This window comes from Chrysochloris asiatica, unplaced genomic scaffold, assembly GCF_000296735.1.
Source record: "Chrysochloris asiatica unplaced genomic scaffold, ChrAsi1.0 scaffold00038, whole genome shotgun sequence".
Taxonomy (NCBI): domain Eukaryota; kingdom Metazoa; phylum Chordata; class Mammalia; order Afrosoricida; family Chrysochloridae; genus Chrysochloris; species Chrysochloris asiatica.
In genome coordinates, this window is record NW_006408556.1 from 4468218 (window position 1) to 4495608 (window position 27391).

Genomic DNA, 27391 nt, shown 5'->3' on the forward strand with positions numbered 1-27391 from the left:
CAAGATTTATCTGACATCAGCAATGATATCCCTAGTTCCATGTCCTCTTCTCCTTTCGGCTTGAATTTCTGGCAGTTCTCTGTCAATGTACTGTTGCAATCGTTTTTGAATAATCTTCAGCAAAATTTTACTTGCATACAATACTAATGATACTATTCAATGATTTCCACCCTCCACTGGGTCACCTCTCTTTGAAAGGGGCACAAATACAGATGGATCTCTTCCAATCAGTTAGCCAAGTAGCTGTCTTCCAAACTTCTTGGCATAGATGAGTGAGTGCCTCTAGTACTGCATCAGTTTGTTGAAATATTTTAATTTGCATTCCATTGATTCCTGAGCCTTGTTTTTCATCAATGCCTTCAGTACAGCTTGGACTTCTTTCAGTACCAACATATACTACCTGTTGAAGTGGCTGAACACTGACCATTTCTTTTTGGTACAGTGACTCTGTGTATGACTTCCATCTCCTTTTGATGCTTTCTGCATCATTCAACATTCTATCCATAGAATCCTTCAGTATTTCAAGTTGAGGTTTGAATTTTTTCTTCATTTCTTTCAGCTTGAGAAATGTTGAGTGTGTTCTTCCCTTTTGGTTTTCTAACTCCAGGTATTTGTACATTTCACTATAGTGCTTGACTTTGTTTTCTTGAGCTCCCTTTGAAGTTTTCTTTTACTTCCTCATCTCTTCGATTCACTTTAGCTTCTCAACACTCATCAGCAAGTTTCAGTCCCTTCTGACATCCATTTTGGTCTTTTTTTCCATTCCTGTTGTTTCAATGACCTTTTGTTTTCTTCCTGTATGGTATTCTTGTATTCAGTCAGTAGTGTCCAATGCATCAAATATGATCTTGAGATGATCCATAATTTCAGATGAGATACGTTCAGCATCATATTCTGGCTCTCACGGACTTGTTTTAGTTTTCTTCAGCTTCAGCCTGAACTTGCATATGAACAACTGATGGTCTGTTCCAAGTCTGCCCCTGGCCTTGTTTTGGATGAGGGGCATCCATCGTCTCTTTCCATAGATGTAGTCACTTTGATTTCTGTGTATTCTATCAGGTGAAGTTCATGTGTATAGTCAGTCGCCTTTTATATTATTTAAAAAGGTATTTGCAGTAAGTCATTGATCTTGCCAAATTCTATCATGCAACGTCTAGCATCATTTCTATCATCAAGGCCGTATTTTCCAACTATTGATCCTTTCTATTTCTGAACTTAACATTCTAATCACCAGTAATTGTCAATACTTCTCAATTACATGTTTGATCAATTTCACACTGAAGAAGTTGGTAGAATTCTTCAATTTCATCATCAATGACCTTTGGTTGGTGCATAAATTTGATAACAGTGGTATTAACTGGTCTTACTTATAGGTAAATGGGTATTATCCTATCACAGAGAGCATTATACTTCAAGGTAGACCTTGAAATGTTCTTTTTGATGATGAATGCTATGCCATTCCTCTTGAATTTGTCCTTGCCAGTCTAGTAAAGCATATGATTGTCTGATTCAAAATAGCCAATACTACTTCATTTGAGCTCATGAATGCCTAGGATATAGACAATTTTTGACAACTTCCAATTATCCTAGATTCATACTTCATACATTTCATGTTCTGATTATTAATGGATGTTTGCAGTTGTTTCTCCTTTCAAGTTGTGCCCCATCAGCAAATGAAGTCCTGAAAACATGACTCCATTCATGACATCATGGACATCTTTACTTTCAGAAGGCATCTCTTCCCCAGTTGTATTTTGAGTGCCTTAGGAGCTCATCTTTCAGCACTATGTCTGACAGTACTCTGGTGCTGTTCATAATGTTTTAATCTTCCAGCACAGAGGTATCTGACAGTGTTCCACTACCATTTGTAAGGTTTTTAGTGGCTACACATTCAGAGGTAGTATGCGTGTCCTTCTTCCTAGTCTGCCTTAATATGGAAGCTCAGCTGAAATCTGTCCATCATGGGTGACCCTGCTGGTATTTAAAAGACTGGTGACATAGTCTCCAGCATCACAGCAACACAAAAGCCACCACAGTATGACAAACTCATAGACAAGTGGTGGTTAATGAAGTAACTACTGCTATGAAATATAGGTATAAACTATAAACTCCATAACTAATATTTCTTTTTTATGGGCAACTGAACTCATTGTATTATTAAAGATTTACCAGGGGTGTATGTTTTATCCTAATGTTTCTAATTGTCTTAAGAGAGCATCTAAAAGATTTTTTGTTCCTATACTCTTTACAGAAGGTACAAGAATAGAATCACAGACCAAGGACTAATCGTAAAGCTCTCCTATGAATTCCTAATTTCTACAGGCGGATACAGAAGCAAGGAAGAGGAAGGTTAAGCAACTTGTATAGCACAGGGACCAGTGAAGACAGGACCCTGGGTTCCTAACACTTAACTGGGTGCTCTTTCCACATGGTTTCTAGATACTGAGCCACCTAAAAAGTGTCCATTTTCTCTCCCAACTTGTATTTAAAAAAAAAAAAAAAACAACCCTCAGAAAAATGTACTTTGTTCATAACTCTAGGAAACATGGGAGATTCCCTCACCATCAAAATGTTACTGTGAAAATCTGAGTGGAGAAATGATCAATTCTGCTTGCCAAGAAAACTGCTGAGCACAGACCTGGTATCTCAAATCCATCAACTTCTTACAGAGAAAAACATTGTAAAGATATAGTGAGGAGGCAGTAACAACATCATTATAAATGGAGAAAAGATTGAAGTTGTCAAAGACTTCATTTTGCTTGAATCCACAATCAACACTCATGGAAGCAGCAGTCACTAAATCAAATGATGCTGCATTAGGCAAATTGGCACAAGACTTCTTTAAAATGTTCAAGAGCAAAAATATCAGTTTGAAGACTAAGCTGTGCCTGACCCAAGCCATAGCATTTTCAAAAGCCTCATATGCATGTAGAAGTTGGACAATGAATAAGGAAGACCAACAATGAATTGATATATTTGAATTATGGTTTTGTAGAAGAATATTAAACATGGACTTCCAGAAGTACAAACAAATCTGTCTTGGAAGAAATACAACCAGAATGCTCCTTAGAAGCCTGGATAACAAGACTTTATCTCTCATACTTTGGACATGCTATAAGGAAGGACCAGTCCCTGGAAAAGGACATCACGCTTGGTAAAGTGGTAGGTCAGTGAAAAAGACGAAGACCCCCAAAGAGATGGATTGACCCAGAGCAAGCAGTTCAAGAATACCACCACCTATGAGTATGGTGCAGGACTGGACACTGTTTTGTTCTGCTGCCCACAGGGTCACATTGAGTCACACCAACTTGACAGCACCTAACAACAACAAGGTGGTCTGATGAGACCAGTTACTCTGAAGTTATCTAAATAAAATAATGATTCCATAGTCAAGCTGGTAGTCATCCCCAAATCAACAAAAAATGGGGAAAAAAGTCTAATTTAACTGTCATAAATGGCTGCTATGCTAAGAAAAATGTGATGAGTATTTTACTCAACACAAAATTCATCTCACATGAGCCACTAACTCACACTAAGGGTTCAAAAGAGAAGGAAACAGTGAGCACAGCTCACAGAGGTTGGAATTAACCAACCTGAATTAACTGAAGACATTTAAAAACATGAAAAGAAATTAATAAAAATCATATTTAAAATTTGCAAACAATAGTTTCTTCACCCTTATATCTCAGGACCTCTTTACCTCTTAAAAACTGGGAACTCCTTAACCGTTTTTGTTTATATGACTTATGTTGTTGTTGTTGTTGTTAAGTGCCGTCAAGTCGGTTCTGACTCACAGCAACCCTGTATATAGTTTCCGAGGAGCAGCTGGTGGGTTTAAAGTGCTGATCTTGTAGTAAACAGTTCAGTGCTTATCCTATAGTACTATGTTATTGCTTTTAAGTGTCATCGAGTCTGTTCCGACTCATATCAACCCTGTATGGTGTTTCCTAGGAGCAGTTGGTGGGTTTGAACTGCAGACCTTGTGAGTCCCAGTCCAGTGCTGATCCTTCAACGCCACACCAGGAGTCCTATCTTGTTATTGGTAAGTGCTGTCAAGTTAGTTCCAACTCATAGTGACCCCAAATAGCATTTCCAAGGAGCAGTTGGTGAGTTTGAAACACTAACCTTGCGGTTCAAACTGACCTAACATTTACCTTGCACATTAACCCGCAGTACCACACCAGTTATTGATGGTGGTGGCGGCAGTGGTATGCCATGGAATCAGTTCTGACTCACAGTGACCCTGCATATGGTTTCCAAAGCTATAAATCTTTTTTTTTTTATTTGAGATATTATACATTTATTATTGTCAAGTGCTGAGTCGGTTCCAAAACATAGGTACCCTGTATAGGGTCTCCAAGGAGTGGTTGATGGGTTTGAACCACCAACCTTGTGGTTAACAGTCCAGTGCTTATCCTACAGTGCCACATCAAGATTGGAAAAAATTATTTTTATTATAATTGCTGCTTCTGGCAAGAATAATCAAGTAGGAATGTAAATTGACATGGTCTTTAGGAAGGCAACTTGATATTACTTATCAAAATGTAGAGTTCAGATGCCTTTACGACAGCAATTTTGCTTCTGGAAGTTTCTCTGCACAGGTGCACACAAACGTATGTGTAAGAGTGTTCATTGTAGCATCTGTGGCAGAGACAGGGAGCTGCCCACCAAAGTTCTGTATACATTGTTATTCAGTGCCATTGAATTGGTTCTGACTCATAGTGACCCCGTATAGGGTTTCCGAGAAGCAGTAGCGAGCTTGAACCACTGATTTTGTGGTCCAGCGCATGATTCTTTCTATGATCATCAGTTGCCAAGGCTATAAATTTTTACCAGAGCAGAAAGCCTCTTCTTTCTCCCGCTAACCAACTGATAGTTTCGAACTTCTGACCTTGAAATTAGCAGCCTGACTCATAATCACTACACCTAGTTACTGATATATACCATATTATAAATAAAAAATGTATTTACTAATTTCATTAAAAAATAACAATAACCCCATTATATGTTATATAAGGAGCCCTGGTGTGCTATAGGATAAGCACTGGACTGCTAACAGCAAGGTCAGTAATTAAAATTCACCAGCTGCTCCTCAGAAACCCTACCCAGGGTCTCTATGAGTCAGAACCAACTACACAGCACTGAAACAACAACACGTTATAGAAGTAATTTTTATGAGAATAGTCATATTTCCCCAAAAAATAAGTGACAAAAGTGGCATTGTTTCAGTTTTACAGAGTTGACATCAGAAAACAAATGAGTTTTCAAATCTATTTATGCATTCAATCTATTATGATTTGGGTGAATTATATGGAAAAAATACACCCCTACAAAGACATATACAGTAAAATCTTCAAAAGTTGGAGCCTGCATAAGGTAGAAAACTATCAGAGAAGGAAAATTCCAGTATTTTCCATTAATAGAGAGCAATAGAACAGTGGTAAGACTGTACCCTGTCAAAGGAGAAACTGTAAGAGACCCAAAGAAACAAGGCAGCCATGTGGCTCTCTGGTTCTCACAGGCTTCACTCTAGTTGGGAAAGGTATGGATATTTTAATCCCCTTTTCAGATATCAGAACTGGACAAATGGTCATTTCATAAAGTTTAGATGCATTTGTAATCTGAAACTGTACCAATGAACTTTTTTATCCTGTTACATTAAAATCTATTGGTCTGTGCTGAACTGGGGTATGTTACTCTGCTGTGTATAGTCTCTAACACAAAAGACAAAAGAAGTGATTTTTAAAAACCTATACTTTAATAGCAACAACAAAAATGGACTGGTCTACCTTGCATTTTGAATGGATCATGTATCTATGAATGCTTTTGTAATATCTTTTAGTGGTCACTGGGGAAACACTAGTTATTTTGAAAACTGACTTATGCAGATCATTACCCAATACTAAAAATCACATTAATTAATATCACAATTGATGTCATCAGAAGTCTTAAATTTTCAGAAACTATCAAAATCACAATGGCAAATACAAATTTTCAAGATTGTAATTTTCACTTCCAAGTTCAAATTCTATCAATGGCAACAGACCTCATTGCTGTTTTCCTTGAAGTGGCAGACTCATTTGAATCATTTTCAAGAGCATATCTGCCAAATACCAAAGTCAGAATAATCCTAGTTTGCCCATCAGTTGTTCCTCCAAGGAAAAATGGTGTTTTGTTCCAAAAAATGCAGCTAGTACAGCTTACAACTAAAACACGTGCACAAGTGTTTTTCCTTCAGACAACCAGCATACTTTGTTCAATACGGGCTTCTCTTTCCATCACAGGATGTGAAAATGATGTTTAAATCAAGTTTTGCGATTTAACAAAATTAATTCTGTCTAAAAGATTTACACCCTCGGAAACCCTGTACAGGGTCGCTATGGGTCGGAACCGACTCGATGGCACTTAACAACAACAACAACTGCTTCGTCACAAGCTTATTATTAAGTGAAATTGGCAAATAAGTGACAGTGAACAAGACTCTAATTATGGTATAGTTTGTGCCACTGCCTTGATTTATGCTAAGGCACCAGCAGTTTTAACCACTGTAATTTTTTTTATCATCAGTAACATCTTGTCATTGTTGTTGTTAAGTGCCATGGAGTTGGTTTCGACCACAGGGACCCTGGATAAGGCTTCCAAGACTCCAATAGCATCTTAGTATTATCATAAAAATAATTTTGACGTCATGGAAGCCCTTTCAAGGAGGTCAGAGACCTCCAGGCATCCATGGACCATATTTTGAGAACTACTGTTGCCTTACCTCTAGCAAGATCCGCTGTTCCTCTCATACAAATCGTAGTGACCTTAAGCAAAAGAAAACTCAAAAAATACTCTCTTACCTTTGCCAAGACTAAAGACAAATGGCTCATTCCTATCACGACTGGAATCAAACTTCTTTCCATTTGATAGTTTTCCTTTGTAATGGACATAAACTTTGTCTCCAATCATCGGTGTTTCCTCACTAGTCCCCACTCTTTTGACAATCTAGAAGAAACAAACATCAAGATAAAGGAGGTGGAACTTTTTACTGTTAACAGGAGAATACAAAAGTTCACATACTCCATTCTATATCACTTAAGTAGATTTACAAATAAACTATTACCTGTCCTTTAGTAAACGCTTCTTTACAGTTCTCTGAAATAGCGTTCCCTGCCTGAAAAGTACCTTTTATGAATCTCTTTTGTGCTATATTTAACTTTATCATTGATATGCTCTCAAAATAATTAGTCAATAGATTCTGTTAAATTGGTCTAATGCGCCATTCTTAGACATTAAAATTTCTGGGAAAAAAAAGACTTGAGAGTTAGGTCATATACAAATGGAATTAGAATAAAGATTGGTGAGTTTTAAAAGATACTCAAAAAGAAGGCTAACACAAATTTCAAAGCTGAGATTTTATTTAGATCCCTTCTTTTATCTTCTCCTTTGTAATGATTTAATTTCAGAAAGCCTAATTTCCTGACATAACAGGTTACACTTCCCATTATTTGAAGACTGTTAGATCTGAAAAAGCATTAGTACATTGCACAGTTAGATACAATATTGAATAATTTATTTCCTAGCAAAGAATGTGCCAAAAAAGCTCTAAGATGAAAAAGATTTAGCTATCATAACATCAGCTATATTTATTTTGTTCTTGGCAAAGCAAGCCACTAACACGGTAGGTCGGTTCTGGGAGAAGAAAATCAAACCCAGTAGTGTAGTAGTGTTAATTACCTTGTCAGTCAAGTAGGTCAAACTAACCACTTTTAGTAGAAAAGATGATGGATGATAGCTAACCTCCACAAAGATCTTTTTTGGGGGAAGCGCCTAAATTGTTATCTAAAGAATTCAGTTTATTTTCTCTTTTCTTTGAGAGAGGTATTACCTGTCCCATTCCCACATTACTGTACAACAAGGTGACCTGAGATTCTACAATCTTTTTAGCTCAACAGTTAAAACATTCTTTAGCGGAAAAGAATCATTACTATCATTCCAAGAGTTAAAGGGGAAAAGAAAAAAGGTTTTCAATAAATGTAATCTTAAGGAGCTCTGGTAGTGTAGTGGTTACGAGTGGGTTGCTAATCTCAAAGTCAGCAGTTCTCAGGAGAAAGATGAGGCTTTCTGCTCCTGTAAAGATTTACAGCCTTGGAAACCCTATATAGGGTCACTATGAGTCAGAACCGACTCCATGGCATATCACCACCACCACCACCACCAAACATAATCTTATCACACAGAGATCTAAAAGTAGACATGTTTGAGAACTCTATGGGGTAATTGAGTGCCGATGATCAATCACCTGTCAGCATCACATGGAGAGAATCAGTACTTCTAGGATTGTAAACAGACAATTGGGCAAATGAGATGAATGGCTATCAGAGTCAGGCACCAGCAAATTATACCAGGTGTCACAGCATAATCCTCATAAGTGTATGAAACATGTAGTGATGTTATTCCAGTTTTACACATGAGAGTTTAACTACATTGCCCTAGGTCACACAGTAAGCAGACCTATCTCATGTTAACCAAAAGCCCCATGGTGAAATCGGAAGCTCTAGACAGTGATAAATGACACAATCTCAAAATGTTTCTTACAAGCCAAAAATGCTTGTTATTAGATTTACTCCCTAGAACAAAGCAGGGCCTAAGGCAGGTTGGAGAACATGTCCTTTATTACAGGTACTCTGAAAAAGACTAGAGCAGGACAAAGCTAGAGATAGGGAGATGCAGAGGACAATCTGCAGACTTTCCACCATCTCTGGAAGCATCCAGGAGATGAGTTCCTATGAGCTGGAAGTGACTCAGCAGCCCAATGGCGACCACATAGTTACAAGCCCAAGAAGCCCTGTGAAAGAAGAGCTCAGGATATAGACCTACAGCAGAAAGCCTTTATTCTGTAGTTGCAAGGTTCTAAACTTTGACGCGGCACATAGCAAGCTGATAGTAACGCATGTATATTCAGAAGAGATGCACACACAGAGGCTTTCACATAAGTAAGATTGCTGTTGCTGCTGGGGGGATTGTGCCGTCAAGTCGGTTCCAACTCATAGCGACCCTTGATAAGGTTTCCCAGGCTGTATATTTTGTTGTTGTTAAGTGTCTTTGAGTTGGTTCCCACTCATAGCAAGCCTGTATAGGGTTTCCAAAGAGCCGTTGGTGGGTTTGAACCGCCAACCTTGCAATTAGCAGTCCAGTGCTAATCCTACAGAGGCACAGCAGGACTCCGACAGGAGCAAAGCCTCTTTCTTCCGAAAAGCACTTGATGGATTCCAACTGTTGACCTTGAAGTTTTAGCAGCCCAACACACAACCCACTATGATACCAAGGCTAGACAAAGCACACTGAAAAGTTCTCATTTGCTACTGCTGACAAATGAAAACATTAAAATTCAGCATAGTGGTAATATTAAAAATGTATGTGTAACAACTGTAAAGGTAGACGTTTTATAACATAAAGGGGGACTAGTTAATCTTACATTCCAGGAACAGAGGACCCTAGGATCATCAAGGGAGAAGAGCAAGAGCGGAATGTGGGACCCCATCCAGAGAAGTAGCAACACTAGAGACGGAGGCAGAGATGAGGACATGGAGAGAGGGAGCAGCTGAGGACTCTAGACTCATGGGAAGAGAAAGACTGCTGGCGGCCAAGAGGCAGGCTAACAGAATGTGCCCTTTGGTTGTTTAAATTATTATATATTTCTGAGTGCTATGGTGTATATCTCCCCCTCTCAGAAAAACAAAAACAAAAACAGGGAATAGAAGCAAATACTGTTGAATGATGACGCACAGAGGGGGTTGTAATCATTGCTATGAAACAACGAGTGTAAAACCAATGGTCTCTCATGTAAACTATCACTCAAGTCACAATAAAAATGTTAAAAAAAAGTATGTGTAAGATAATCTTTTCAGCAAAAGAAAAGATAACTATATAAAGTCTGTATGTTTAACAACAATGTAGGAGAAATAGCACTGCTCCTTATTATGACTCAAGTCATTAAAGTCTCTCAACTTCAGTGTACTCACTTATCAAGTGAAAGACTCAAGAGCTGTTCTGAATGCCTCACACCAATACAGCCACAAACAAATAATACATGTGAAAATGATTAACTATAGAGTGCAAAAAATACATAGTGTTTTAATAAGGAAAAGGAATTCAAAAGCAAGATAAATTCTCTGATGAAACCTCAAAAAATATTCTCATTGCAAACAGAAACTTTTTATATAAAAAGAAATCCTTTCTCTCAACTCTGCAAGACACTTATCCTCTAAAATCTTTTAAACTGTCGTTCATTCACTTTACTTTGTTGTTGCTGTTGTTAAGTGCCATCAAGTCAGTGCCCACTTGTCGAGACCCTATATAGAGTTTCCAAGGAGCAACTGATGATCTTAAAACCACTAACCCTGCGATTCAAACCGACCTTGAGGACCAGTGTCTATCCTTCAGTGCCACACCAGGACTCCGCTTTAGTATACTTACATATTATATTAAAACAGCCCACTTTTACACTGAGAAGAGTGAGATACAGCCTTTTGTGTCAGATATAAATGGGACCTGAAACCCAGATCTTTATTTACTCAGAAATGTGTAGTGGTTACAAATCAGGCTGCTAACCTCAGGGTCAGCAGTTTGAAACTAACAACTGTCCCACAGGAGAAAGATGAGGCTTTCTGCTCCTGTAAAGATGTACAGCCTTGGAAACCCTGTACAGGGTCACTGTGAGTCGGAACCAACTCCACAGCACATAACAACAACAATGATGTTGAGTAAGATGCTTTACCTAGCAGGATCTGTTTTCCCACCTGAGGGGAATAATAATAATTATATAATTTTTTTAAATAAAAATTTTTTTAAACTCAGCTATCTGGTGCTGTGGGCTAATGCGCCAGACTGCAAAGCCGTTTGAACTGTAGGGTCAGCAGTTCAAGCTCACCAGCTGCTCCTCGGAAACCCTATACAGGGTCACTATGGGTTGGAACCGACTCGACGGCACTTACCAACATAATAAGAGAATATCTGTAGAATTTAGCACTTAGTGTGCCTCAAAGAACATTCATTATCCACTATTTCTCTAACCCCCAACTAAAAAAAATTTATTTTTTCATAGTCTTTCCAAGTGACAATCTTCCCTGCGTGTCATTCACCCCTGCAGCCTCACCTTTAACACTCCTCTGTCCTTCTTGGAGGTAATATCCTCTCCTCGTTCAGCAACAGTTGCTGCCGGACTTTCTCCATTGTTCTTGGCACCTTCGTCAGTAGTCATTGTCTTTTATAAGTAAAAAACCTGCTGAGAAGAAACACATTTTAGTGAAGAAAAATATCACTTTTATGTACAAGTTAAATGCTCCTGGGAGAATGCTTTGTTTACATTAGATTCCCTGGAATACCTCTACCTTTTAGACTGGCAAAACAAAAAGAGGGTGAAACGAAATAAAAAGAATGTAAGGGTTCTTCCTCTGTCTCTTAACAAGCTGTTTGGTGCTGGCTACTTTAACCTCTAAGGAGCTCAAGGTCAGCAGTTCAAAACTACCAGTCATTCCTTGGGAGAAAGATGAGGCTTTCTGTTCTTATAAAGATTTACAGCCTCAGACTCCATGGCACACCACCATCACCACTTTAACCTCTAGTCAAGTTCTGTTTTTCAGTCACCTCATATGCATGCAAAAACTGGAACTGGACAATGAATACGGAAGACTGAAGAAGTAATCCCTTTGAATTATTGTTGTTGTTAGGTGCCGTTGAATCGGTTCCGATCCATTGCGACCCTGTACAGGGTTTCCGAGGGTGTAAATCCTTACGGGAGTAGAAAGCCTCATCTTTCTCTCGCGGAGCGGCTGGTAGTTTCGAACCGCTGACCTTAAGGTTCGCAGCCCGATTCGTAACCACTACGCTACCAGAGCTCCTTATAGTGCTGGCAAAAGAATATTGACTATACCAGGGATCACAAGAACAACGAACCAATCTGTCTTGGAAGAAGTACAGCAAAATGTTCCTTCCAAGCAAGGATGGCAAGACATTGTTTCATGAGCTGTAAACATGTTATTAGCAGGGACTAGTTCCTGGAGAAAGACATCATGCTTGGTAAAGGGTCAGAAGATAGAGGAAGAGTGTCAACAGTGGTTACAATAATGGGATCAAATATAGTAAGTAGCAAAGATTATGAGGATGTCCCAGGACCCGGTAGTGTTGCGTTCTTTTGTACACAGGGCAGCTATGAGATGGAAACAACTAGATGGCACCTAACAACAAGTCTTTTTCCTAGCTCTATAGTTAGGATAAAAATAAAACAGTATTCTCTGGATTAAATGGGATAATGCATATTTTTAAACTACCTTAATCAACTATTACTTCTTATTGTTATTGCCAGTAATCCAACAGACACTTTTTCAAAAAGGACAAATCAATTTTAAACCAATAGCCGAAACAAAACACAGCTCACCACCAGCTGCCAGGTTAATTCTATACTGCTTTCCTAGTTAGGAGTCGAGGAGTCATGGTAGGATTAGAACTGGACTGCTAACTGCAAGGTTGACAGTTCAAATCCACCATATGCTCCTTAGCGACCCTACACAGGGTCGCTATGAGTCAGAACCAACTTGACAGCACTTAACAACAGCTCCTCCTACTTGACCATGGAAAATCAAGAATCAACCTTTTCTAAAGGAGTCCTAGTGTTGTGCTACAGGATAAGCACTGGACTGTTAATCACAGGGTCAGCAATTCAAAGTCAACATCCACTCCTAGGAAACCCTGTACAGGATCACTAGGAGTTGGAACCAACCCAGAAACACTTACAAATAACAACAAAACTAGTTTACATTTGTCTAATAATAGATGTTTACTGTTGTCATTATGTGCTGTGGAGTCAGTTCCAACTCCTAGCGACCCTATATAAGGTTTCTGAGGCTTTAAATCTTCATGGGAGCAGAAAGTCTCATCTATCTCCAACGAAGCAACTGACAGACTCGAACTGCAGACTTGTTCTAGTCCAGTGCTTATCATATGAAGTTGTATATCTATCTCCATAAAGTCACCTGCTAGACTTCCATAGTCAAAAAAAAAAAAAGATATTTTGCATTTTCCAAAAAATCCTACTGATATAATTGATAGACAACTAAAATGCACATGGTGTTTCAGTTTACCTAACTCAATGTCAGCAAAGACATCAATCAAACTGCTGTGCCCAAAAATCTTCAAAGAGCACACAAGAAAATAAGGGCTAAGCCTCTTTGCTTTAATTTCTAGAACAGTTTATACCAAATAGCAATAACAACAAAAACGCAAATGCTTGGCTCAGAGTAAGTGAAAAAACAGAACAATCCGTTCTCAAACAACAAAAATGAAGCACCTAGTATACGTGGTGCTGAGCCAGCTAATTTAGGAAAAATACATGAACAGAGTCAATATAACAGACTTTTCTGAGGCATAAAAATACGTAAAGCATTCTTTAAAAACAGGGAAAAAGAACTTTTAAATCTTTTGTCAGTGGAAAAACGCACTCGTGCGTGCACAATCCCACAAATCCCAGAAACTTTGCAGATACACTGACATACATTAGGAGACTCCTGGTAAACCCTGATTTAAAGCACTGAGCAAACTGAAACCACCCAGCGAAAGATTTTTGGAGAACAGGATAGCCACAGAGTCTCAACCCTCCACAGATTACTTATTACTAAAAAATAAAAAAACTTTGCAATGAAATGATCTGATACCCACTTAATAAGTTACATGCAGTCATAACTAAGCTCTGCATCACCAGAAATGAAACAAACTGATATTATCGTGCCTCCTGATGGGTTATAAGGGGAAGTACAACATCACCTACATGGTATTCCTATAAAAAAATAGTCTAACCTGAAATTACTCAAGAAGAAAAGACAAGATTGTGAAACATAAATGTTAAAGTCATTTTTGTGCTATTTTTGTTGCTAAGCTCAGTCTATTCAGTTCCTCCTCATAGCAACCCTGTATAGGGTTTCCGAGGCTTTTAAAATCTCCCAAGGAGTGGCTAATGGACTCAAATCTCCAACCTGTGGTTTGAAGTCCAGTGCTTATCCTACAGAACACATCAGGGGCCTATTTTAGATTGGAAGAGACTTTGGAGTCCTGATGTGGCATTGTAGGGTAAGCACTGGACCACAAAATCAGTTTGAACCGCAAGGTCAGTGGTTCATACTCACCAGCCGCTACTTGGAAACTCTGTACAGGGTCACTAAGAGTTGGACCCAACTTGACAGTACTTAACAACAAAAACAAAGAGGTGCACTAACCAAATGCAATGTGTGATCCTTGGCTGGATACTAGATTCCGAAGACCAATGCCTGTAACTCAGTCGACCCTGTAATAAGGGTTTCTGAGGAGCCGCTGGTGGGTTTGAACCACCAACCTTGCAGTGCTTACTCTATAGCACCACATCAGGACTTCCATTAGGCATTGTTATCAGGTGCTGTTGAGTATGTTTAACTCATAGTGACCAATGCACAACAAAACGCAGCACTACCCAATCCTTTGCCATCCTCACAACTGTTGTCATGTTTGAGCCCACTGCTATTGCCACTGTGCCAATCCATCTTGTTGGAGTCTTCCTCTTTTTCATTGGTCCTCCATTCTACCCAGCATGGTGTCCTTCTACAAAGACTGGTCCCTCATAACCAGAAGTCCGAAATATGAGCGACAAAATCTTGCTATCCTGACTCCTAAGAAGCATTCTGGCTGTACTTCTTCTAACATAGATTTGCTTGTCCTTCTGGCAGTCCACGGTACTTTTAATAGTCTTCTCCAAAATCACAACTCAATCGCATCAACTCTTCTATGGCCTTCCTTATTCACTGTCCAACTTTCATATGCATATGAGGCTATTGAAAATACAAAGACTTGAGAACTTAGTTCTCAAACTGACATCTTTGCTCTTGAACACTTTAAAGAGGTCTTGTGCAGCAGATGTGCCTAATGCAATATGTCATTTGATTTCTTGACTGCCATTTCAAGAGCGTTGATAGTGGGTCCACGCAAAATTAGGTATTTGACAACTCCAATCTTTTCTCCATTTATCATACTATGATTTATTGGTCCAATGGTAAGGGTTTTTGTTTTCTTTACACTGAGGTGCAATCCATTCTGAAAGTGGTCTTTGATGTTCATCAGGAAGTATTTTAAGTCTTCTTCACTTTCAGCAAGCAAGGTTGTATCATCTGCATATCACAAGTATTAACAAATGAGTCTTCCTCCAATCCTGATGCCAAATTCTTCTTCATATAACCCAGTTTCTTGGATTATTTGCACAGCATACAAATTGAATAAAATATGATGAAAGAATACAACCCTGGGAACACCTCTGCTGATTTTAAACCAATAGGAACAAGTGTTCCTTTCTTCTGTTCCTAACGATTGCCTCTTGGTAGTCGTACAGGTTCTATAAAAAGGACTTGATTAGATATATCATCAAAGAGCTATTTCACAGTTCTACAGGTTCCTCATGACCACAATTAAATGTTCTGAAATACTCATTCTTCGCAATGTTATTTATAAGTTGTTGATAGTCTTTGCTTAGTCAATAAACCACAAATAAACATCTTTCTAGCATTCTCTGCTTTCAGCCTAGAACGACTTGATGTCAGCAATGGTATCCCTCATTCCATGTCCTTGTCTGAATCTGGGTTGAATCTCTGGTAGGTTCCTATCAGTTACAGGCATTTAAAAATTATTATTAGCAAAATTTTACTTGCATGTGATATTAATGATTGTCATAATTTCTGCACTCTCTTTGGAATGAGCACAAATATGGATCTCTTCCAATCAGTTGACCAGATAGCTAGATGTCTTCCAAATTTCTTGGCACAGATGAGTGAATAGATCCAGTGAGACCTCAATTTGTATTCTATCAATTCCCGGACACTTGTTCTTCCTTCAGTGCCATTAGTTCTTGATCATATGCTACCTCTTGAAATGCCTGAAACTTAACCTTTCCTTTTGATACAGTGACTTTGTGCATTCCTTCCATCTTTTGATGCTTCCTGCATTATTCAATATTCTGCTCATAGTATTCTTCAATATGGAGTCCTGGTGTGATGTTGCAGGATAAGCACTCGACCGAAAGTTGGTTTGAACTGCAAGGTTGGTGCTTCAAGTCACCAGTCACTCCTTGGAAACCCTATGTAGGATCGCTATGAATCAGAACTGACTCGATGGCACTTGTTAACAACAACAACAACAACAACAATCCTTCAATATTGCAAGTCCAGGCTTGAATTGTTTCATTTCTTCAGCTTGAGAAATGCTGAGCATGTTCTTCTCTTTTGGTTTTCTAACTCCATGTCTTTGCACATTTATTATAATACTTTACTTGGTCTTCTCGAGGTGACCTTTGAAATGTTCTGTTCAGCTCTTTTACCTCCTCATGGCTTCCATTTGCTTTAGCATCTCTATGCTGGCTAAGCAGGTTTCAGAGTCTCTTCTGACATTCATTTTGGTCTTTTCTTTCTTTCTTGTCTTCTTAATGACCTTTTACTTTCATCCTGTAAGATGCTCTTGATGTCATCCTACAACATTTCTGATCTTCGGTCATTAGTATCTCATGTAACAAATTTGTTCTTGAAATGATATTTAAATTCAGGTGGGATATGTTGAAGATCGTATTTTGGCTCTCACAGATTTTAGTTTTCTACATCTTTCAGACTGAACTTGCATCTGAGCAACTGATGGTCTGTTACACAATATGCCCCTAACCTTGTTTTGGTTTTCCATAGAGCTTTTCCACTGTCTTGTTCCACAGATGTAGTCAATTTGATTTCTGTGTGCTCCATCTTGTAAGGTCCATATGTATAGCTGTCTTTTATGTTGTTTAAAAAAGGTATTTGCAATGAATGTCACTGGTCTTGCAAAATTCTATCACGCAATCTCCAGTATCCTTTGTATCACACCAAGTTCATATTTTCCAACTGATACTGATCGTTCCTCTTTGTTTCCAACCTTTACATTCCAATCACCAGTAGTTATCAGTACATCTTAATTGCATGTTTGATCAATTTCAGATGGAAGAAATTGGGAGAATTCTTCAAATTCATCATCACTGGCTTTAGTGGTTGGTATGTAAATTTGAATAGTGGTATTAAAAAAGTTTGTCCAAAGCACAAGACACAAAGTCTCACCTTACTGGCTTCTAAGAAGCATTTTGACTTCTTCCAAGACAGATTTGTTTGTTTTTCTGGCAATCCACGGTACTGTCAATATTCTATACCCATACCATAATTCAAATGTGTGAACTCTTCTCAGGTCTTCTTTATTCACTGCCCAACTTTGACATGCATATGAGGTGAGTGAAAATACCATAGCTTGGGTCAGGCATGTTTTAGTCCTCCAACTGACTGCTTTGCTCTTGAACACTTTAAAGAGATTTTGTACAGCAGATTTACTTAATGCCATAAATACATTGTTTGATTTCTTGACTGCTGCTTTGATTGTGAATTCGGATAAATTGACACAACTTGAATCTTTTCTCTATTTATCATGATGTTATTTATTGGTCCAGTTGTCAGGATTTTCATTTTCTTTATACTGAGGTGCAACCCATACTGAAAGCTATAGTCTCATCTTCATTAGTTAAGTATTTCGAGTCCTCCTCACTTTCTGCAAGCAAGGTTGTGTCACCTGCATATCGCAGATTAATGACTCTTCCTCCAATCTTGATGCCACATTTTTCTTCATATAATCCAGTTTTTCAGATTATATGCTCAGTTCACAGATTGTATGGAGTGGTGACATGCCACCAAGTAACTCTAACTCATTAGCAACCCTGTATAGGGTTTCCGAGGCTGTAAGTCTTTACCAGAGCTGAAAGCCTCATCTTTTTCCCAAGGAGCGACTGGTAGAGTTGAACTACTGACTTGGCAGTTAACAGTTCAGTCCACTATGCTACCAGGGATGCTTACAGATTGTATACGTATGGTGAAAGAATACACCCTGGCAAAGCTTTCCTGATTTTAAATCATTCAGCATTCCCTTGTTCTGATGGAATTACTGACTCTTGGTCTGTGTACAATTAAGTGTTCTGGAATACCCACTCTTCTCAATGTTATCCACAGTTTGTCGTGTTCCATAGTCAAATGCCTTTGCATAGTCAATAAAGCACAAGTGAACATCTTTCTAGCATCCTCCACTTTCAGCCAAGATCTATCTGATGTCACTAATGATATCCCTTGTTCCCCGTCCTTTTCTGAATCCGGCTTGCGTTTCTGGCAGCTCCCTGTGGATGTACTACTGCAATTGTTTTTTAATTGTCTTCAGGAAAATTTTACTTGCATGTGATGTTAATGGTATTATTCGATGATTTCTGAATTCTGTTGCGTAGTCTTTTTTGGAATGGGCACAGATACGAATCTCTTTCAATCAGTTGACCAGGTAGCTGTTTTCCAAATTTCTTGACATAGATGAGTGAGAGCCTCCAGCACTGCAACAGTTTGTCCGTTAGCATTGTTGCTGTTGTTAAATGCCATCGACCCATAGCGTTTCCAACCCATAGCGATCCTATATAGGGTTTCCAAGGAGTGGGTGGTGAGTCTGAACCACAAGCCTTGTGACTCAAACAAGGTCCAGTGTTTCTCCTACAGCACCATATCACAACTCCCCGTTAGGTATTGTTATTGTTGTTAAGTGTCGAGTTGTTTCCGACCCATAGTGACCCTGTATAGAAGGAACAGCTGGTGGGGTTGAATCGCTGACCTTGTGGTTCAAACTGACCTTATGGTCCAACGCATTATCCTGCAGCACCACACCAGGACTCCCACTGGGCACTAGGGAAATGCAAATAAAACCACAGTAATCTGCCACTTCACCCCCATTATACCAGTTGCCATAGAGTTGATTCCAACTGATGGTACCCCCCATATGTGTAAGAGTAGAACTGTGCTCCATAAGGTCTTCAGTGGTTCATATTTTTCCTAGGAGCCTCTAGGTAGACTGAAACTATCATTCTTCCAGTTAGCAGGCGAATGTGCTAGTCATTTGTGTTACTAGGCTAACACGGTCACGTGTTGTTGTTAAGTGCTCTTGAGTCAGTTCCGATTCATCGCAACCCTGTATAGGGTTTCTGAGACTGTAATTCTTTTTGGGAGCAGAAAGCCTCATCTTTCTCCCATTGGAGCAGCTAGTGTGCTCAAAGTGCCGTCCTTGTGGTTAGCAGTCTAGTGCTTATCCTACAGAGCCACCACACTCCCAACTAGGGTAGCAAATGGAAAATAACAAGTATTTGTGAGAATGCGGAGAAACTGGAACCCTCGTCCACTGCTCCCCCCAGTTCCCCATTAACATCAAATCAATTCCGACTCATAGGAACCCTATGTAGGGTTTCTGAGTCTGTACGACTTTATGAGATCAGAAAGCCTCCTCTTTCACCTACAGAGAGGCTGGTGGAGTCCCTGTGGTTATCAGCCTAACAAGAACCCACTAGGCCATCATGGCTGTTTTATCCAGTGCAAGTGGGATTGTGTGGCACCATAGAATAAGCACTCAACCTCAAGATCGGTTTGAACCACAAGGTCGGCGGTTTAACTTCACCAGCCTCTCCTTGGAAACCCTATAGAGGGTCTCTATGAGTCAGAACTGACTCAACTTGATGGCACTTAACAAAAACAGCAAGTGGGATTGTAAAATGGTGTAGCCATTATGGAAAAAAGTTTAGTGGCACCTCAAAAGTTAACAGAAATAACTTATGATTCAGCATATATATTCAAAAGAATTGAAAGTAGGAATGCAAACAAATACTTGTATATCAATGTCCATTTCTTTTTGTTGTTTGTAAAGTGCCATCTAGTTGGTTCCAACTCATAGCGACCCTATATAGGGTTTTTGAGGAGTGGCTGTTAAGTTTGAACCACAGACCTTGAGGTTCAAACCAACCTTGTAGTCAAGCGCTTATCCTACAGCACTATTCAAAATACCCAAAAGGTCAAAACAACTCAAATGTCTATCAACAGATGAATGAACAAAACGTGGTACTGTTGTTGTTGCTAAGTGTGATCAAGTCAGTGCCAACTCATAGCGACCCTGTAACAAGGTTTCCAAGGAGCCGCTGGTGAGCCTGAACTACAGAACTTGCGGTTCAAATCAACCTTGCAGTCCAGCGCATTAACCCAGAGCATTACACCAGGACTCAAATGTGATATATCCATACAACTAAGTATTATTCAACCATAAAGAGAAAATCAAGTTCTAATGAATGCTATGCAACAATGGGCTCGAGCATAGAACTGATGGTAAGGGTGGTACAGAACCAGGCAGTGTTTTGTTCGGTTGTATAGGGTACTTTGAGTTGGAATCAACTCACTGGTACCTAACAACCACAAAAGCTAGTACATGGATGAATCTTGAAAACATTACGGTGAGTGAAATAAGTCAAATATTGTACGTTGCCACTTATATGAAATCTCCAGAATAGGAAAGTGCACAGAGACCAAAGTTCATTAGCAATTACCTGGGGCAAGTAGGAGGGGGTTATGGGGGTGGGGGGCAAGAGGGGTACAAAGTTTTTGTGAAGAGTTATAAACATGGTGAATGCTAATGCCACTGAATTATACATGTAAAACTAGTTAAAATATAAAAAATGAAGCACACACACAAATCCCAAACATTTTCTTTTGGTTGTAACCCTGCTGCACTGGAGACAATGTGTTCTGTTTAATACTCAAGTAAATAGGGAGCCTGTATAAGCTGATCTGCTAGCTTTATATGCCCCATCTAATACAGGAACTTGCCCTTCATCTGTGCTTCAGACTCTTCAATGGATGCAGCTATCTTAGTAATCTCAGAGGACGGTTCTCACGAACAGTTTGAAATCCACATGAAGAGCAGTAACATGCGGAAAGGTAAGACCAAAACCAAAATACTTAACCTGAACTCTCAGACTTATTTAAAAATAAATCTGGAAGAATAAAATCAAGAAACTCAATTCCCCAAGTATTATACATTAGTTCCAGTTTTAATATATGGGGTATAGATTTTTGTAAATAAATAAAACATAATTGAAACATCTTTTTTTCCTATAGTTTAACATGAAAAAGGCAGTAAGAGTAGACAATTCATAAAAACCCACAAGACACAGTAAAAAGTTTCACTGATTTCGTGAGAGGCTTTTCTTCTTCCTCCCAGTCTAGGTTTTTTTCTGGATTTACAATCACTATGTCACTATGGATATTAATCTATGATAAAGCTAGCTGTGTTGAACTGTCCAAAGGGGTGAAACTGCTACCCAGTCAGTACCTGAGAGAGGGAACACACAGTTCTTTCTGTAATGAACATGCCAGATAAGCACATACTCTCCAAAATGCTGGTCAGCAAACACCCGAGACATAACAGAAAAATGAAAAGACACTTAACAGTTCACTACCAGTCTACTGAAAACTTCCGTTAACGTAACTAAATGGTCAGATTCCCTTAAATGAGAAAGCATTTTAAAATCTTACCCACTCATGCATAGCTCTTACTGTGCATACACAAACGCATAGCAGATTTATTGTAATTATTTCAGTTTGGCATCCAAGAACAGACGTCTACATCAAGCCATCAATCACTAAGTATATATTAACTATCTACTGGAAGAAGAGATGGTTCAGAGTTGGACTGCAGAGGAAGTCCTGGGATAATAAAAGTTTGCTGTAAATCATCTCTTTTGTATAATATTGCATCCTATCCTATCCAGGATCACTATGGGTCGGAACTGACTCAATGGCACTTAACAACAACATTATAACATATAGTATTATCCCTTCAAAAGCTTCAAAAGTTCAACTCATGAGCTAAAATAAAAGTACTATAATATAAATGAAACAGATTTAAAACTTGGCTTCACTAATATTTTTTCCAAAGTTTAGTATATGTCCAAGTGAAAAACTGTGCAAGAATGGTGTTTTGGGTCTGAGAACATTTATTGTTTTTGTTAAGTGTTGTGGAGTCAGTTTCGACTCACAGACACCCTGTATAGGTTTCTGAAGCTTTACATCTTTTGTGAGAGCAGGAAGCCTCATCTTTCTCCCATGGAGCGGCTAGTGGGCTTGAACTGCCGATCTTGTGGTTCAAAGTCCAGTGCTTATCCTATGGAGCATCATGAACAAAAACCCTAGCCACCTTAAATGTCCACAGGAGTAAAGAGAAGGGAATGAATGCTGCTCTCAAGTTCATGACCAAATATCTCTAGGCACAGGATTTTAATAAAGGTGGTTATTCCACCACTGAGAAGACTCAGTGGGTAGTCTGTGAGGAAATGGAATCTATAAGGATATAGCACCCCAGGCAGGAGGAAACAAGGAAGTGTGTTTTGGATCTGTCAAATCCTTCCATTCAGGACAGGTACCTTTTCCTGTATGCAGATCAAGTGACTGACCAGTAAAGTCTGTTGTTAATATGACTTACTCCATCTCATCAGAGTCAGGGTTTTAGGGCCTTCCAAGGTGACAACTTCATCTAATTAGCTAATCCTGTCAACTAGATGAAGACTCATCTCCCTAAGTAAACACCCTTAGCCATGATTCAGATATTCCACTATCCTGAACATATTTCTAATTAAAGGTACAATGCACCATGCCAGGAGGACTAGCTGTGGAATCTTTGATCCACAGTTGGTTTCTCCATCTGCACAGTTCTGAGGGTTAGACTATAATGGTAGGTTTATTCTAAATCTAATAGTTTATATTCAAAATTACTTTAAAACTATAAACATATTTTTTACTGTATGGGAAAATGACATTTAATATATGGAAGGAAACATGGAAAATACTGTATGAAATGGTTATTTCAAACACTTAACTGTGCTCATGAAGAACTTGGACATAGACCAGGAGCAATCATTAGAACAGAACAAGGTGATACTGAATGGTTCAAAATTAGGAAAGATGTGTGGCACAGTTGTATCCTTTCACCATACTTACTCAGTCTGTATGCTAAACAAACAATCTGAGAAGCTAGATTATGTGAAGAACATGGCATCAGGATTGGAGCAAGACTCATTAACAACCTGCGATATGTAGATGACACATCCTGGCTTGCTGGAAGTGTAAAGGACTTAAAATAGTTATGAAGATCAAAGACTACAACCTTCAGTATGTGTTGCACCTCAAAGTAAAGAAAACAAAAATTTTCACAAGTGGACCAATAAATATCATGTCAGAGAAAAGACATACCATGACAGAAAAAAGACTGAAGTTGTCAAAGATTTCATTTTGCTTAGATCTATAATCAACACTCATAGAAGCAGCGTCAAGAAATCAAATGACTACCTGCATTGGGCAGATCTGCTGCAAAAGACTTCTTTAAAGTGTTAAGAGCATACTGTTAGTTTGGAACCAAAGATGTGCCTGACCCAAGCCTTAGTATTTTCAGTCACCTCATATGCATGTGAAAGTTGGACAATGAATAAGGAAGATTATGTAAGAATCGATGCACTTGAATTATGAAGTTGGAGAAGAATATTAAAAGTACTACCAGAAGAACAAACAAATCTATCTTGGAAGAAGTACTGTCAGATTGCTCCTTAGAAGTGAGGATGCTGAGACTTTGTCTCTCATTCTTAGGACGTTATCAGGATGGACATCATGCTTGGGAAAGTGGAGGGTCGGTGAAAAAGAGGAAGACCCCCAACGAAATGAAATGACACAGTGGCTGCAACAATGGGCTCAACCTAACTACTGTGAGGATGGCGCAGGCCTGGGCAGTGTTTCGTTCTGTTGAGAATAAGGTCACTATGAGTCAGAACCAACTCAATGGACCTACCAACATATGAAAGGAAAAGCATTTCCTGAGCAAAGGAAATAATTATTTGATTTTACATTGTTTACTTCCCTTTTAACCCTCTTGTAAAACACTATTAATTCTGAGTTTTCCTCCTTAGATATTGTTCGAGGGGACTTCAAAAAGTTTGTGGATAATAGAATGGAAAGATAATGGAATGGTTTCATGAACTTTTGAAGTCCCCTCGTATTAGTTTCCTATGTCTGCCATAACAAATTATCACTTAAACAATACACAGTTATTGCCTTAAAGTTCTGGTGGTCAAATGTCCAATATGTGTCTACCTTTGTAAAATCAAGATTTCGGCAGGGTTCTAGAGGAAAAGTTCTTTCCTGGCATTTTTCAGCTTCTAGGGGCAGTCTCCATTCTTGGACTCACAGTCGCTTTTCCTCCAGCTTCAAAGTTAACATTGCATATCTCTGACCATTCTTCCACAACACATTTTCTTCTGGGGATACAGGAATGTTTGTCTGCTTTTAAGAAATTATATGATTAGGTTGGGTCCACTTGGATAATCTAGGATAATCTCCCATCTCAAAGCCCATAACTTTAATCACATCTGCCAAGTTCACAAATTCCTGGAATTAGGAAGTGGACATTTTTGAGAGTCCATTATTCTATCGACCACAGACACCTAGTTATTCAATCAAAATCATAATTATTTCTCCCAAGTTTAGAATTCCAGACTTCCTCCATTTCATACTCAGTGCTCTTTCTTTCTCTTTACGTATGAGCCAGTTGGATAACAGTGTTCTAATTTGACAGTAAAACAAAATCAAATATTTGTTGTTGTTAGGTGCCATCGAGTCAATACCAACTCATAGTGACCCTATGCACAACAGAACAAAACACTTCCCAGTCCTGGGCCAATCTCACAATCGTTGCTACGCCTGAGCCAATTGCTGCTGGCACTGTGCCATTCCATCTCATTGGGATCTTCCTCTTTTTCTCCGACCCTCCTCTCTACCAAACATGATATCCTTCTCTAGGGACTGATAATATGTCCAGAGTATGAGAGACAAAGTCTGGCCATCTTGGCTTCCAGGAAGCACTCTGGCTGTACTTCTTCCTTCAAAATTTCAGAAAACAACTATTTACTTGAAAATAATTAAAACGTGGGCATTTACTCAGTTTCTCAACTGTATAATAAAGGGTATCTACAACTTAGCAACAACAATAAAAAACTCAATTTAAAAATAGACCAAGGACTTGAATAAACATTTCTCCAAAGAATATAAACATATGGCCAATCAGCACATGAAAAGATGTTCAACATCGTTAGTCACTGTTGTTGTGTGCCATCAAGACAATTCTGATGCATCGTGAACTGTTTCATAGGATTTCCTCGGCTGTGAGCTTTATAAAAGGAGCAGGTGCTTAGGTCTTTTCTTCCACACAGCCACTGGATGGGTTTGAACTGTGAACCTTTAGATTAACTGTATTTCCATATAGTTTTTCCCAATCAACAATTTATATACACTTTGTTGTATGACCGTTGTAATCCTCTCATTATAACAGCACTTCTTCCGTGGGTTCTCCATTTCCAGTCAGCCTTCCTTCCTCCTTCTTTCTGCCTTCAGAATGTTGTGTTTGGGTAAATGCTGCCCCTGTGGTCTCATAAAACCATTGCACTATCACAATTAATTCATCAGTCTGTACAGAAATGTGAATCAAAATCAGAGTGAGATGCTACGTCTCCTTCACTAGGATGGCTAGTATCAAAGAATGGGAACCAAGAAGTAAGTGTTGGTGAAGATGTGGAGAAACTGGAACCCTCCTTCATAAGTGGTAGGATGGAAAATGGTACAGTTGTAGCAGAAAACAGTTTGATGGGTCTTCAAAAGGTTAAACATAGAAATATCTATGACCCAGCAATTCCACTACTGGATATGAAAGGGGATTTCAAAAAGTTCTAGGAAAAACAGATTAAAAGATAATGGAGGGAGGGGAAGGTGGAGCACAGGGCAGCAAATAGACACAGGATAGTTTGGGTGCTGGGGGGGGGCAATATACAAGAAGGGGGAGAGGAATGGAAGAACAAAGTGCATGGGAGAACAATTAAGCAGGTTTACATGGGCTAAGTGAGACAGAGGTAAAGAATGATGTATGTACAACCTTGGAACAACAGGGCTCTGGGATACAGGGATTGAGACATGGTTGGAATGGGGAAAAGGGGGGAAATAATGTTAAGATGCTTGGCTGCCTTTTGAATCTTGGTTTTCCTTGCATTATATTATAAAATAGACACTGGAGGGGGAGAGAAAGAAATAGCCAGAAATATCACCATAGAAAGTTTGTAAGTCCGTCTTCTGCCTATAACTGATTGGAATACCTAAAATAGGGATACAACGTGCCTAGTGAAGGAGGCTTCCTGCAGAGCCATAGGTGGAATTCTGAACAGCATCCAGAATCTTCAGAGGTGGGAAATTTCCACTTGAAAGGATGGGCAGACCAGCCTGGAGCGGCTAGAAGAACAGAAGATACATCTTAAAAGAAAGATCGACAAGAAAAATACAAAACAATATAGGCAGACTGACTGATTATTTTAAGAACAAGCAAGTTGCTCACCCAGCAGACATCAAGCCAAGTGGTCAGGTCCCCTCAGAGCAAACCCCCTTCCAAGACTAAGACTCAATGGGAATCCACGCTCTGAGTGGTGACCATGCTCGTCACCAGTAAGGGAAAGTGAGGGAAAAACAGCAATGAAGCGGCAAGCTAAGCCCTACAACGATCGATAGACTCCTGTGAACCCTGGTGGAGACCTGGTTGGCCAGCAGTGTTGCAAGACCTGGGGACTCTTGGGCCCAGAGTCAGTGACATAGCCACAGAGGAATAGAGTGGAGAGTGAAGCATCCAGCTGATAAGAAGAGAGGGTATCTACACAACCCACACTTGTAGATAATACCCACTTGACCTGGCTTCAATGACTAGATGATCAGAGCTCAACTAGAAGAAGGAAGAAGAGGAAAAAAAAGAGTAATCTGATACAATTTGATGAACTTGACCTACACCTATGGATGCAGCAGCTCAAAAGAGAGGAACAAATCTTTACAGCAAGGATCACTCCCACCCCCATCATACAGAGTAGACAGGGATGGGCAACTTGGACATTGGCTACCCAAAGTGGGAGGGCTGCAAAGTCAAGAAGTGACTGGCTTACAAACTTTCAAGACAGAACCTAGATCCAGAGGGCATGGAGGAAGACAGAATCTCCACTGAGTAGAATCCAATATATCGAGGCAGGCTGATGAAAGAAAATGCTGATAGGTCTCTTGCAGTACAATAGTGAATAATTGTTATCAGGACTGATTGAGGGTTGGAAATGTAAAGGTAGAAGTTTTGTAGCAAGGAGGGAAGTGATTAACTTTGCAGTCTAGGAGCAGAGGTCCCTGAGACCATCAAGGGAGAAGAACGGAGAACCTGACCCTACCCAGAGAAGCAGTGATGCCAGAGATGGAGGCAGAGACAATGATATGGAGAGATGGAGCAGCTGGGGACTTTAGACCCAGAGAGGGAGAGGGGCTGTGTGCTGACATAGGGCATACCCTCTGGTTGGTTGATGATGCATGGAGGGGGTTGTAACCATGGCAATGAAATGATATACGATAGGATGAATGTAAAACTAATGTTCTCC

At 39.3% G+C, this 27391-nt stretch overlaps 1 protein-coding gene across 1 annotated transcript in view; it reads right to left on the reverse strand.

Annotated features, from left to right (window-relative positions):
- FKBP5 (FK506 binding protein 5) overlaps window positions 1–27391 on the reverse strand; it is a 152664-nt gene that overhangs the window by 73714 nt on the left and 51559 nt on the right. Inside the window, exons 2-3 of the mRNA XM_006860396.1 lie at window positions 11141–11266; window positions 6843–6987 (exon numbers count right to left, since the gene is read on the reverse strand). Coding sequence (XP_006860458.1) covers window positions 6843–6987; window positions 11141–11245 — 250 coding nt within the window. The 5' untranslated portion in view covers window positions 11246–11266. The remainder of the gene's footprint in view (window positions 1–6842; window positions 6988–11140; window positions 11267–27391) is intronic.